Below are 12,794 nucleotides of genomic sequence, written 5' to 3'. Positions count from 1 at the left end.
TCAAGACTAAAATGCTATTATTTTTTATCAGAGGGGAATCTCACTTAGTCTTCTACTCTTGGTTGCGAGAATAATATTAACACTTTTCTTTGGAACATAACCTACTTTAATTGCTGGCAAAACTACCAGCTAACACCCTCACTATCATATGCAACAGTGACTGTTATGCCCATTTTTCCTTACAAGTGATAAAAGTTAAACAATAAAACCCATGCAAGTGGTTTGTTATCAGTAAAACTGAAATAAGTGGAGGTAGAAAGCTAAAAAATGAGTCCATGGGAAATATGAGAGAAAGAAGTGCTTTTCCTGGGTAAAACAGATGGGCAGTGGCTCAGTTACTGGTTTTAGGGAGCTCAGTAACTGAAATGGAAACCATCAACTTTCTACTCAATCTTTCTTTGTAGTGAAACTTAATGAGCTATCCCCTTCTTTGTTTCACATGATGTGCTTTTTATCATGTGCCTTTTTGTAACAAATCCTTTCCTATTAATTTTGCATCCTCTTGGGTTTCTTTAATATTTTTCTGCAGGTAGATAGGTGGAATTCACTAAAACTATCTTTAGTGAAATGGAAGAAAAGAAAACCAGTGCAAGTTAACTTTTCAAAAAAATCCCAAATTTGGCTGTCAAGATTATGACCACCACAATAAACACAAAAGGTAATTTTAAAAAGAAATAAGTCACCGAATTACCCCCAACCCATAATTTCTCTAAGTTCCTATTCCTGAATTTTTTTTAGACCTCTTTGACATTTACTAATTTCTAATGAGTAAAAATAACCCATTATTTTCAGTAATGCTGGCTTAAGCTCTAGGTCAGCAACAACTAACCGTATTCTTACTTTATTTCAAAAGAAAAACAAACCACTGAAAAGCTTTTATAAAATCTAATTCTTTAAAAAAACTAAATGTATGACGCCGAACTTCCCAGTGGATAAGAAGTACATACTACTTACACCTGAGTATTTATTATCTGCAATAATAAAGTTTCTCTACAGTGGTAATATTCCAGTGTCTCACAAACTTCAGAAAATAAACAGTTATTTTGCTCATGTGCAATACAGTATAACTACCAGGATGTGCATAGAACTGATAATAAAATGTTATAAAAAGTAGACTGTTATTAAATGAAGTATTTTCAAGAACTGATACATTCCCAAAAATATCTCTGAGCCATTTTTTCTGTATCTTTTATCTTCTGTAATTTTCTATTTATTCTAGATTCATAATAATTTTGACAGCCATGAATAATAATAATAAAAAGGAATGGATAATTGTAGAGAAAACTTGATGTTTAGGTGGGCAGTTAGCAGATGATCGCATATGCTCATCTACCACCATCCAATTTACATGCACAACACACTTATGCTATTTTCAGGTAGCTGAGGAAGACTGCTAGCCAACAAACTATTTTGTTAGTAGTTTCCTACCATGGCATTGCTTTGTGCATGGCAAATTATGAATGCTGAGTGCACCAAAGCACAGTATTGATTCAGTGTAGCAGTAGACACTTTCATGGTGTTCTGACGGAAGATAGTTCTAAACTGTACCTTTCTAAGTGACAACTCCACATTTGTGTCTGCACTGAAATTGTATTTGGCAACAGCTTCTCCAATCTCTCCAATCTGTGCAGGGGGAGGTGGCCTGGCAGGCTGTGCTTTTTCTGGAGGAGAAAGTTTCTAAGGAAAAAGAAAACCCACAGATTTTCATCATTTTCATGTGGTTTGTGGACTTATTACCCAAATTAATTAAAGGAATTAAAACAGAGAACAAACCTCAACATAAGAAATTGGGAATATTCCAACTCTTCCATGGTGCTCACCCTCATACCAGTTTTGATCAATTTTCCTGAGGATATAGACAGTATCTCCTTTCTTAAAGGACAGCTCTCTGCAACAAATTTATTTATATCAGATGTTTAAAGCTGTACATTTAACTCTTCTACCTTCATAGTTCCTGAGATCTTTACAGTTTGGAACTGAAACAGAATGTAACAACTACACATTTGAAGAAAAAGTGTCATGGCTGTAGTCATTTACCAGTTGATCATACCATATAAAATCAAGTGATTCACATTTATGAATCCTGTTTAGTACCTGCAAGTTATACAGGCCTGTTTTACACTGTGATTCCAAGGAAATATTGCCTGTTACTTCCAGAGCAATAAGTATAGCATCTGCATGCAAGTATGATGTCTTTTGGATCACCTGTTTAAGTACTGCTTTTATGACAGGCATCAGAAGGGTGTTCTTTATGAAATCAGTAGGGAAAACCAGAAAGTATAACCTGTGTCCCCATGGCCTATCACTACCTTTTCATAGCAAAACATGGTGTGCTTCTGCTCTACCCATTCTTTTTCAAGACAGCTATCAGAAGCCTGAAGAACACAGGATCATGTTCTCACCATTTCTGATATTCAAAACCTGTGATACGTTTAATGTTGAATACCAAAAAAGGGGAATTATCAAAATCACTAAAAATATTTTCAGATCCTGGCCTGGGAGATCTTTGCTGCATCATCCATTTGGCTTTTCAACAGCTAAGCTGCTGTTCAGATAATTTATGTTCTGAGTTTTTCCCAGACACAGCTAATGTAATTCTAGTGTCAATGTTGGGCCATATCTGAATATTGTTAAATGCCCTGGATCATTGGAACAACAGCAGGAATGAAATGTAGGCACTCTACTTCAACTCTCTCATATCCTAAATTAGTGGTTCCTCATCCTGTTTTTCTTATGGACCACTGCTGTCTTGGTATGGTACTTGTCACATCCTGCAGACAGCCTGCGTACATTAAGACAGACAGAAAAGTGTTGAAGAATTATACAGAATTTTTATAAGCCCATGACAGTATTTAAAGCACTTTACCTTGTGTAACCTGAATAGAATTCACAACAAATGAAAAGCATTTAGTGGGTGACCCTCAGGACTCATGCTCTAGAAGGTTGAAGATGCACAGCCATTCATGTGTTCTAACAGATACAATGGAGGATATAATAATTTAACAGACATTTTTATTATGACTTCTCACACAGTTTGCTAACGCAGGGACTACTGTGACAGCAAGCAGGGTCCTTGTTTCCGTGGCATTTGCTGTTGAAACTGGCTTAAATAGCAGTTAAGCTGCTACAAGTTCAAGAAAGAGTTTGCTTGAATTATGAATTCTTAAATGAACAAAAGTCTAATACTTACTTAGAAGTCTGAGCTTTAAAGTCATATACAGCTCTAGCTGGCAGTTTCTGAAAAGCAGGCAAAGTGATTAATACATTCAGATAGTATTACTATATGATAAACATGTTTCAACTTTGAAAAAGGTGACCAAGACTCAAAATGAAAAGGATGTGCTCTACAGTGGTTCTTGCAGAAACAGGCAACTAAATATATGGCTTTCATATTTTTTTAAGGCAGTTAGGTGTTTGGGACTTAGTTTTCTAAAAACAGAAATAGCAGCTAAATTTTAATACAGACTGCTTTTCAGTTTTATGTTTAACAGAACTACCAAAGTAAATAAAAAAGTTAACTACGCCAATGTAACTTGTAGACAACTAGCTTTCTAGGTACAACGTAAATTCGTGTACCTAATATTCTGTCATATTTTAGATGCCTTCTCTGTTAAACTTGTTACCTTTAGGCTAATTTCAATTGCAAATACTGCATTACTTCTATATATATACATATATATATGAGAAATTACTCCGACAACTGGAAATTATTTGGAATATTTTGAATTTCTATAATCACATTCATAGTTTTAAGAAAATTTGAGAAACACAGGACTGGAGCTGATCTCCTGAGTCATCTGTGCAGCTCTTTTGCTGTTACAGGCAATCACATTATATCACTCCTTTCGTATATTTATCAAGTTCTATCACGAAGTACATGCAAGCTCAATGTTGTTTCAAAAATAAACCTGTTAAACAGCCCTACCTCTCCTCACCTGTGCAGCTGACACTTAAACTTTCACTGTTTTCAAAGCTCTGCTGAAAACACGAACTGTGATCCGGCCCAACAGCCTCACTCATCTAGTGTCTGCAGCTGGCAAGTAACCATCACCAGATACTTCAGAGGAAGGTGCCAGAGATAAACAGTATTATATGAGGGTACTTGGTAAAGTTCTTCAGTGTTTCTCTGCAAGTACTTACACAGATAAGATTGCTACATTTAAAAAAATTTCTCTCTAGGATATACTAGCGACTAGCATGAGCTGATTATGCTATTTCTAAGAGATGCTACTTGTATGGAAGTAAGGGTGTACATCTTTTTATGAGAGGAATAAAAAGGGACACTTGTAAATTTTGCATTTTACTTTTATTCCCTATGTTCTTGACTGGGTTCTCTCCCTACTTGTAATTTAAAGGCTAGCAAATTTAGCATACCCAGAACATTATCTTCACTATAACAAACACGTTCCTAAACTTATTGCAGGGTTCCTGTCAATTTGAATTTTGTAATGATAATACAATTTTCCATGACAGGTCTAAGATAGCCTACATTTAAAACCATTTTCCTGTTCCTTGCTGTTGTTAAAAACAGCCTTTTAGACAGGAGGTGATATTCATATCAACTATAGCTAAGCCCTTTTCACTCTCTTGATTTTGGTACAGCTGGTAGTATAACTACTAAAGCAAATAACAGAAGAAAGGGGATAATATTAAAAGAACAGTGGAGCTGATTAAATACAAAATACTTTGCACTTTACAAAGCACACTGGAAATACAGAAGCCTTTCTTTCATCTTTTAAAATTACAATGATCTTAAAATGGCTTGTAATTTAAGTATTTTATGTATTTTCAAACTGAAAGATGACTTTCTATGTCATGAGATTCTTTAAAAGGAACATTTGTTATCTCTATTTTGTAATGAGTAGTCTTTTTTTCCTTTTTTTTTAAATCAGACTCTTAATCAAATTGCAGCAATATAAACATGTCAGTGGACTGTAAATGGATCTGAATCCAGTTCTAACTGTACCACCATTTAGCAAGGTAGATAGCCCAGAGCAAAACCTTAAATATTAGCCATTAAAATATAGTACTCTCTTATGCTGCCATTATTTTGTACAATATTTTAATAAAAATCAATCAAAAATGTTAACAATCCATGGTCTGTAGATGTTGGTTAATTTAAATGTACTTTATGATTGAATAAAATCCCTGAAGCCTGTTTGGAGTGCATTTGCAGTCACATCTATAATTATTCTTAAGATACTAAATAATACACTTCATTTTTCAAAGTGCACTTTTCAGTGATACTTTGTGTTACTTTAACATTGGTATGCCTGCTTCCACTACCTCTTCCAAAGCACTAATACGAGTAATCAGTATATAATTACCATCACCAATTGTTACAGACATTAGTGTTTGCTATTAGGAGAAGTGGTTTTGTCTAACACATCAACAAGAGTGATTTTCCTTCTCCAAACAAAAATAATGGTGAGATACAGATGTTTTGCATCAAACTACCAAGGCAGTTTCTTTATATAATGCTTTAAATCTCAAAAGAGCCTTTCCCCAGTCACATCTGCTCTTCTCTGTTCCAAACACCCTCTCTGGTCAACTTTGACAGAATCTATCAATAAATAGTAAATTTATGTTCATATCTATTTAATAGTAACTAGAAGTCCACAGTTTATCTTACAAAGCTTGACATTATTTTAATTTCTTGAAGTACCAATCCTCCTTAATGGAAAAGGAAGATGCTGTCCCACCTGATGATCTGATAAGTAACTGTTCCTTTGGTCTGCATTATTACAGTGTCTTAAAACCAACACAAATCTTGTCTCAAATATGTTATCAATTTCCCATATGGATGTTCCTGTGTTATTTATTGTTGTTTCACTACCTCTTTGTCTGTAGTTCCTCTTCTCTCCCTTGGAGTACATCGTCCCACATCAGTGAAAGCAGAAGAATAGCTTCCAGGAGACTCCTGGTCTACTGAAAACAGAAATGATGTGAAACTACAATAAACAAAACCATTCAAATGTGTAATGCTGCTTGGTTTCATTAGGGAGGTGAAAAGATATTGAAATCTATTATTTTACCTTTAATAGAAAGAAAAGCACATGATATGATGGTTAAGTGCACCTTTAAAGAAAAAAAAAAAGACACTAACTCTTAAGCAAAGGCAATGGCTGTCCTCTGATCCACAGCAGAAGAAAAGATATGAGAGGGGATCGAGAGAGCAAAATTATGCCTCACTGTACAAAGGGATGCACCCCTACTGCGCCAGGTGGAAGACATGACAGCAGTACTGGGACTTCATCAGGTTGCATGACACTGTTTTGGAATGCCAACAATATAAACACATAATTACATGCACAAAACATGATTCAAGCATGCTTCAATGAGAAAATAGTGAAGTAACATTGTTTCCTCCTAAGTGATCTAAGATGCATTTCTACTTTACCAGGGGCACATGTTAGGCAGCACAAGGGAATTTAAAAAGAAGTTATTTCATAAAAACAACTCTGTTTTAAGAGATGGAATACAAATCATGACTCACCAATCTATGTGGCAGACTTCTCTAAAGTACAGTTTACCAATGTTTTATTACAGGATGGTATCTTTTCATGTTTTAATAAGAATGAAATGAAAATCTTATATATTCTACAGCTCTGCAAGTTGCCAGTGTGAAATGAAAATAGAACTATTTCAGACCAGAGGATGAAATGAACTGCCTCTCAACTTCTCAGAAGTGCTGTTTTAGTCTCCTACTGCCACAGTGATATCTGCTAGTGAAAACACGTGATAGATGTTTGTCTTCTTTGACTTCATTCCCACAATCTGTTCTTACCAAGTTCATGTATTTCCAAAGGAGTACAAGTGGTTAAAAAGAAAGGAACTGAAAGCACCTCATCCATTATGTTGGGGTCTTACAGAAAAAAGATGTAAATGGTCTCTAGTGGGCTACAGGCTAAACCGAAAAAATCAAAGCTATTGATAAATATACTGTAGGCAAAAAAATGAGATCATTGTATTATTTATGCCATTGGTTCCAAGCATGTCACTCACAGCAAGTATATCACAGTCCCAGTTCTGGAGAGGTTTCTTGATATGGCATGTATTCCTGAATGAGGATCTATGCTCACTGCACAAACCTAAAGATACAATGCCTCCAACCATATCTATTATTTTTTTTCTTTAATCTCTAGCAGAAAGAGAAGTACATGGGAAAGGAGTGAAAATGAAGAAGCTTTAGGATAAACAATTTCCTGTATTTCTCTACAGCTCCTTATGCAGCCAGTAGTGGTAGTTTTCAGTGGTTTTTTTGCTATGACCTTGGGGTCTCTTTGTGATGGTGGTTGTAAGAGATCCACAGAGATCCAAAAATAGGAAACTTGATTAGAAGTAGAGCTAAGCCATGACTGGTGCTGATGGAAATCAATGGAATATTCTGCTTTACTCATTCTCCACGCCACTTTAAGGATATTAATGTTGACAGAGTGTATCGCTTTCCTTATGCCAGGCTCCTTCATAGCTGAAGAAGCTATCAGAAGTCCACTGTAATATGTGACCAGTGCAATTTCCAACAACTTCAGTCTCATCATGTAGTATGGTCAGCCAGGGTTAATCATGATCAGGCCTCATGTATGACTAATTCAATCCTAAACTGCATTTTACAGCCCTTTTTTACCAAATTTTCTGTTCTAAATATGTCTGTTATAACTAGTTAAGAAGAGATGATAACAGTTTGAATTCTGATTTCTCTTGAAATACATATTTACTATTGTGCTACTTGCAAAAGTTACATAAAAAGATATGAGAATAAAGATAAAATGAGTCTGATCAAATATTGCTTAATTTGTATGTTAAAGATATTTTCTATTACATCCAGTGGTGATTTCAAGAATAGCTTTGTAATTTCATTAAATTCTCAAAGATACTCTGTCAAAGGACTCTATGTCTAGAAGCAGAATTCTTGAACTAAGAAATGGTACCATTGAAAAAGAGAAATAAACTACAGACTTGCCAAAGATATTAATCTAAGTTATCTACAATACAGTTTTGTGCACTCCTGCTGTGGATCTAGTTTGTTTCTTTTAATATTATAAGGTTAAATTTTAAAAACATTTTAGGCTCAAGTAAATGTTTTTGAGAAAAAAAAAATGCAGTAGAAGGACAAACAACTCAAAGCAGTAACTTAAACATTGGTCATACTCACCCTGACAATTTCATTTAAGTTTTGATTATTGAGAACTTCCCTTTTAAGAGGATAGGAAATTTCCTAAAACTTCACAGATATATTAAAATTCTATGAAAAGAACTAGTTTTGCTGCCACAGAAATTGGAAATCTATTCTTTGAACAGTGGAAATGGAAACTTCCTAAAATGACCTTATCATCTATTCACAAAAAGTAATATAAAGCATCGGATTCATAAGAAAACAGAATCAACTTTCTGTGATTTTTATCACTTACATTTAACAAAATAACACATTTTGGATGCAGATTTTTTTTTTTTTAAATTAATACAGGAAGGATTATCTGCATATTGTTTTCAGTTTGACCAGCATCTTATGATGCATGAATTCCCCTTCTGTTAGATATTTTTCTGGGGGAAAAAACCCCACATTACTTAATAACATCACTGTAATTTATAGAACTAATAACCAATTCATTGAAATGCACTGTTACTTCAGTTGTCCTGACTGCTGTAATTTGTGAATAGATAGCAAATTTGTCTATCCTCAACACCTACATGAAAATGACATCCTTCATTAAGGATTTTGTGGGATGAAAGCTTCTTATAGACGACACAAAAATGGAATGAGAAAGGGTGGGAAACACAGGGAGTAAGGCTGGATAAGTCAATCACAAGGATAGAGGAAGAAAGTTAATCCACCTTGGAAACACAGTGCACTATCGTTGTTGTTAGTTGCATCCATGTCTGGAAAAGAGGCACTAAGAGGTAATCTTCCACAATCATTCTGGTACAGTGGACAATGGATAGCACCATCTTGAGGCAGTGGATGAAAAGGCTGGTGCATGGGACTCTTTTTCAGAGCTTTAAGAGATGAATTCCTTTCTGGAATGTCTGGAAGCAGCTCAGTAATAAGTCTGTGTAATATACTGTTGTCGGGCAAGCTTCCCCGTCTTTTTTCAGCTTTAATTTGGTCACAGATGTCTTTAAGTGCAGAATCTAGTGCTTCAAATACAGATGACTTGCATTTTTTCTTTTCAGCTTGTTTTTTAGGAGCTGCACTTTTTTTCCTCCGGAAAGGCACTGGACTGACCAGGAATGCTATCTTAGAGAGGCCAGATTCTGCTTCCTGTCTCCTTGGATCTTCAGTGGTTTCTTGCTTAGCCCTTTCATGTTTTAGCATGGTGGTGAAGCGGGTGTAGGATGCTGGGCATCGCCCTTTGCAGGAGCTGATGAGATGCCTGTGGTGGTGGTGATGGTGGTGGTGGTGATGGCCTGATCCATAAAAGCTTTCAGATGATGTGAAGGAAAAGTGATCAAAGTCACTTTCACTACAAAAGGATGAACCCTCTATCTGGATAAAGTCACTGAGATCAGAAACCACTCCATCTTGATCACTGTCTGAAAAATCTATATGTGATCGTTGTGGCTCATCACTGGTCACTTCAATATGAATTGGCACCAGGGTTTTAGACTTGTAGCTCTGTTGTACCTGAGAGGGATGTCTGACTGGAGTTTCTTCTTCCAGCAAGGACTCGATAGAAAATCGCCTCTTTGGACACAAGCCATTTTTAGGAGGCTCTAATGTAGCAGCTGTCAACATTTCATCACCAAGGTTAGGCATTGATTTTGACTTCTGAATTAATTTTTCAAATTCAGATATCCTGGTTGGCACCATGTCTCTGGGCACCTCTTCAGTAGAAGACTCTCTCCAGCCTTGAAGAATACCTTTGTGCTGTTCTTTTTCATACTGCAGTATTCTGGACTTCACAGAACAAATCACCTCAGAATTCATCAAGTCCTTGCGATTGATGCGGTGCATCTTTTTGTACATTTTCAGGAAACCTGGAGCATCGTGTGCAGATCTGTGACGAACTCTTGACCTACCACTGCCACGGCCCTCAACATATGGGGAGTTCCAGTTCATTGAGCAAACTTCTTTGGAGTCCTCCTCACATAACAGAGAGCCCATGCTTTCAGCCTTGGCCTGTGCATCAGGAAAGCTGTCACGATCATCTGTTAACAGATCATCACAGCTACGAGATTTTCTCTTTGGAGAAGCATTTTCTTCTGTGCTGCTCCAGACTTCTGCATTTTGGCGAGTCATTTGCCAGCCATTCTTGTAGCTGATTGCCCTTCTTGAATCATTTGGAACAGCTAAATGTTGCCTGTAAGTGCTACAGTAATCTAATTCATTTGAGGTGTTGTGGTTGTGTACTGAATAACTTAAAAGGGATGGATATACTTTGCTAATATCCCCACCTTTATAATCCATAGAGCAGCATGGTAAAAAAGAGACATTGCCAGAAATTAAAAGATTCAGAAAGTTGGAATTAGCATCAGTAAGCATAAGAAAGACTAGAAAAGAAATAGCAATTAGTGCATCTATCAACATAGTCTCCTACAGCACATAGTCTCCTATAGCCTGGGACAGCAAAGCTAATAATTAAGTTACTTTACTGCTGTAAAAATGCACTCATGAATATCTGAACAATAAAAAGAATTTCTTATGAATTATGGTGATGTTATCCCCTCTGCAACCCACCCCCCACCAAAGCAACATAAGAAAACAAGCATTAATACCGATTTTTAAGCAGCTCAACAGAAAATAAAAGCTGCAAAGGATTTAAAGACGAAGCCAAACAACAAATATAGACCTCAGTCAAATACTGACTTTTCCAGCATTCTGAAAGAAGCTGCTCAAATTGTTAAGCTCTATAATGCTCAGAGAGTTTGCAGCATCTGTATTCTAACATAGTTAAGATAAAGATAAATCTTTATATAGGATCAAATAGGAAATTGCTCCAAGTTTTTCATAGCCCACTCTTTCCCTGTGTGATAGCATCTGAACGGAGTGGTGTTTTCTACAGCTTATGGAGGGCAGAACAAGGCAGCTCAGGAACTGCTATCCAGGTGTAAAGGAAGATGTATCAGTTCACTTAGCCTAACCACCATGTAGAAAAAACAGTAACCCTTAGATTGACTTCCATAACAAAGTCTGAGTTTTCAAGCAAGTTTTAAGATACATTTTTATGTGCATGCTAGATACAGAAATCATGATGAGACAAAGTTGAACTGTGGTCTTTCATAATTGCACTGAACTTTCAAACACAATCTCAAATGGCAACATTCAGTTCAGGAAGGATGCTTCAAACTGCTCAATCTGCTTTCTAGAGAAAATTGAATCTGGATCAGAAACCAAAACACTGGACTTCAAAATTCGTGGTCATCAAACAGTTTATAATGTGCTCTTTCTTTAAAAAAATGGTTAATTTCAAGAAAAAGTAACATTCTACAGGTGTCGTAATGCTGGGAGAATGGACTGACACAGTTAGGACACCTTCTGAAAGTTAATTAGCTATGGCAGATATTCTGAACTGAAGGATTTTCAAACACAGAGAATGCTTAACTTTTGGTAGTGCTTATTATTGATGGTGGAGTCAAAGGTACATGCAGGTAAATGGAATTTATGAACTTTTTACTTCCTGGCCTGATACACAAAATGCATGAGCTTATCCACTTTTAAAATTACTGCTGTAACACTGGGTTTAAAATACATTTGCTTTCCACTACTTCACTCTTACTATTCCTCACTGCTTTTCTTTGTCTCATTCTGTTGCAGACTGGATATTATGTTCTTTTCAATGGGAATTTACTTTTACAGAGGTTTACTGATTAGTATAGCTACAAAATAGAGCAATTAAGTGAATAATAATAATAATGATAATAATTTCAGCAGAAAGAGACATACTGTATTCAGTGTTACTCTATATATTACTTCCATCATATGTTTTACTGGAAACCTTTTGTCTTTCTAGAAAAAAATCTACCCAAACCACCAAACACAAATGAGCAACTGATTCTGTGATCTCTTTTCTGGAGAGATGTGAAAACCAGTAATAGAACAGTGAGTTACTTCCAAAAAAAGAAGCTAATTAGTTGTATCAGCTGTACTAAGTACTTCCAAGGATTTACAAAATAAAATGTCAGACTATGGATGTTTGGTTGATTAACTTAGGTCCTGATAACTGACAATGTCTAAGACATCAGTTATAGATTTAAAAGGCCAACTATCCTGGAAACATATCTTTAGTCTTAAAGGTCATTTGTCTTGATTTACTTTCTCAGTATACTAAAACCAGTTTTAAAATCACAATAAGACAGTAGTGGAGTTAATAAAAATTTATGGGTTTATATATTGTGGTAGAATTTGTAGTCTTCATTTACTCAATTTTTTTTGTTTAGAATAAGCAGTTGAAACTGTTACTTGTTACAAATTCATTTTTTCATCTTAAAATTACACACATAAGAATAAACAAGTTAGCCTTTCATGAAAGACCCAAAGTTGTTGCTTTATATCACATCTCCTGGGGAAATGCCCTGAACAACAGTGGGCAGTTGCATTTGCCACCAGTGTATTGTACAACAAACACATCATCAGTAGTTTGCTAACAAACACAGCCTCCTCTTACCTTTTGCTCTCGATGGAGAAGAAGGAGACGAGCTAGTTAAAGGCTTTCTAAGGGTGGTACATGGGCCTTGTGTGTCTGTACGGCCCAGGTTAGGTCTGTTTGCGTTCTGATCACTGTGTGCCCTCTGATGACTTACAGTAGGTTCTGACTTCCTTCGCTTTCTGTAGTCACTCGCAGTACTTGCAGAAC

General features: G+C 35.9%; 1 protein-coding gene across 30 annotated transcripts in view; it reads right to left on the bottom strand.

Moving 5' to 3' along the window:
* Positions 1-12,794, bottom strand: part of SORBS2 (sorbin and SH3 domain containing 2) — a 155,189-nt gene that overhangs the window by 17,757 nt on the left and 124,638 nt on the right. For 19 of the 30 annotated variants that reach the window (XM_050337895.1, XM_050337900.1, XM_050337892.1 and 16 more), the window contains 6 exons: positions 12,606-12,793; positions 8,836-10,395; positions 5,837-5,928; positions 3,191-3,237; positions 1,774-1,888; positions 1,549-1,677 (listed from right to left, as the gene is read on the bottom strand). In XM_050337895.1, the coding sequence (XP_050193852.1) occupies positions 1,549-1,677; positions 1,774-1,888; positions 3,191-3,237; positions 5,837-5,928; positions 8,836-10,395; positions 12,606-12,793 (2,131 nt within the window). The remainder of the gene's footprint in view (positions 1-1,548; positions 1,678-1,773; positions 1,889-3,190; positions 3,238-5,836; positions 5,929-8,835; positions 10,396-12,605; position 12,794) is intronic. The other 11 variants (XM_050337896.1, XM_050337911.1, XM_050337907.1 and 8 more) reach the window with 3 other exon arrangements.

This window comes from Myiozetetes cayanensis, unplaced genomic scaffold (assembly GCF_022539395.1).
Source record: "Myiozetetes cayanensis isolate MyiCay16 unplaced genomic scaffold, myiCay2020 scf7, whole genome shotgun sequence".
NCBI lineage: Eukaryota > Metazoa > Chordata > Aves > Passeriformes > Tyrannidae > Myiozetetes > Myiozetetes cayanensis.
This window is presented reverse-complemented; position numbering and strand designations above follow the sequence as displayed.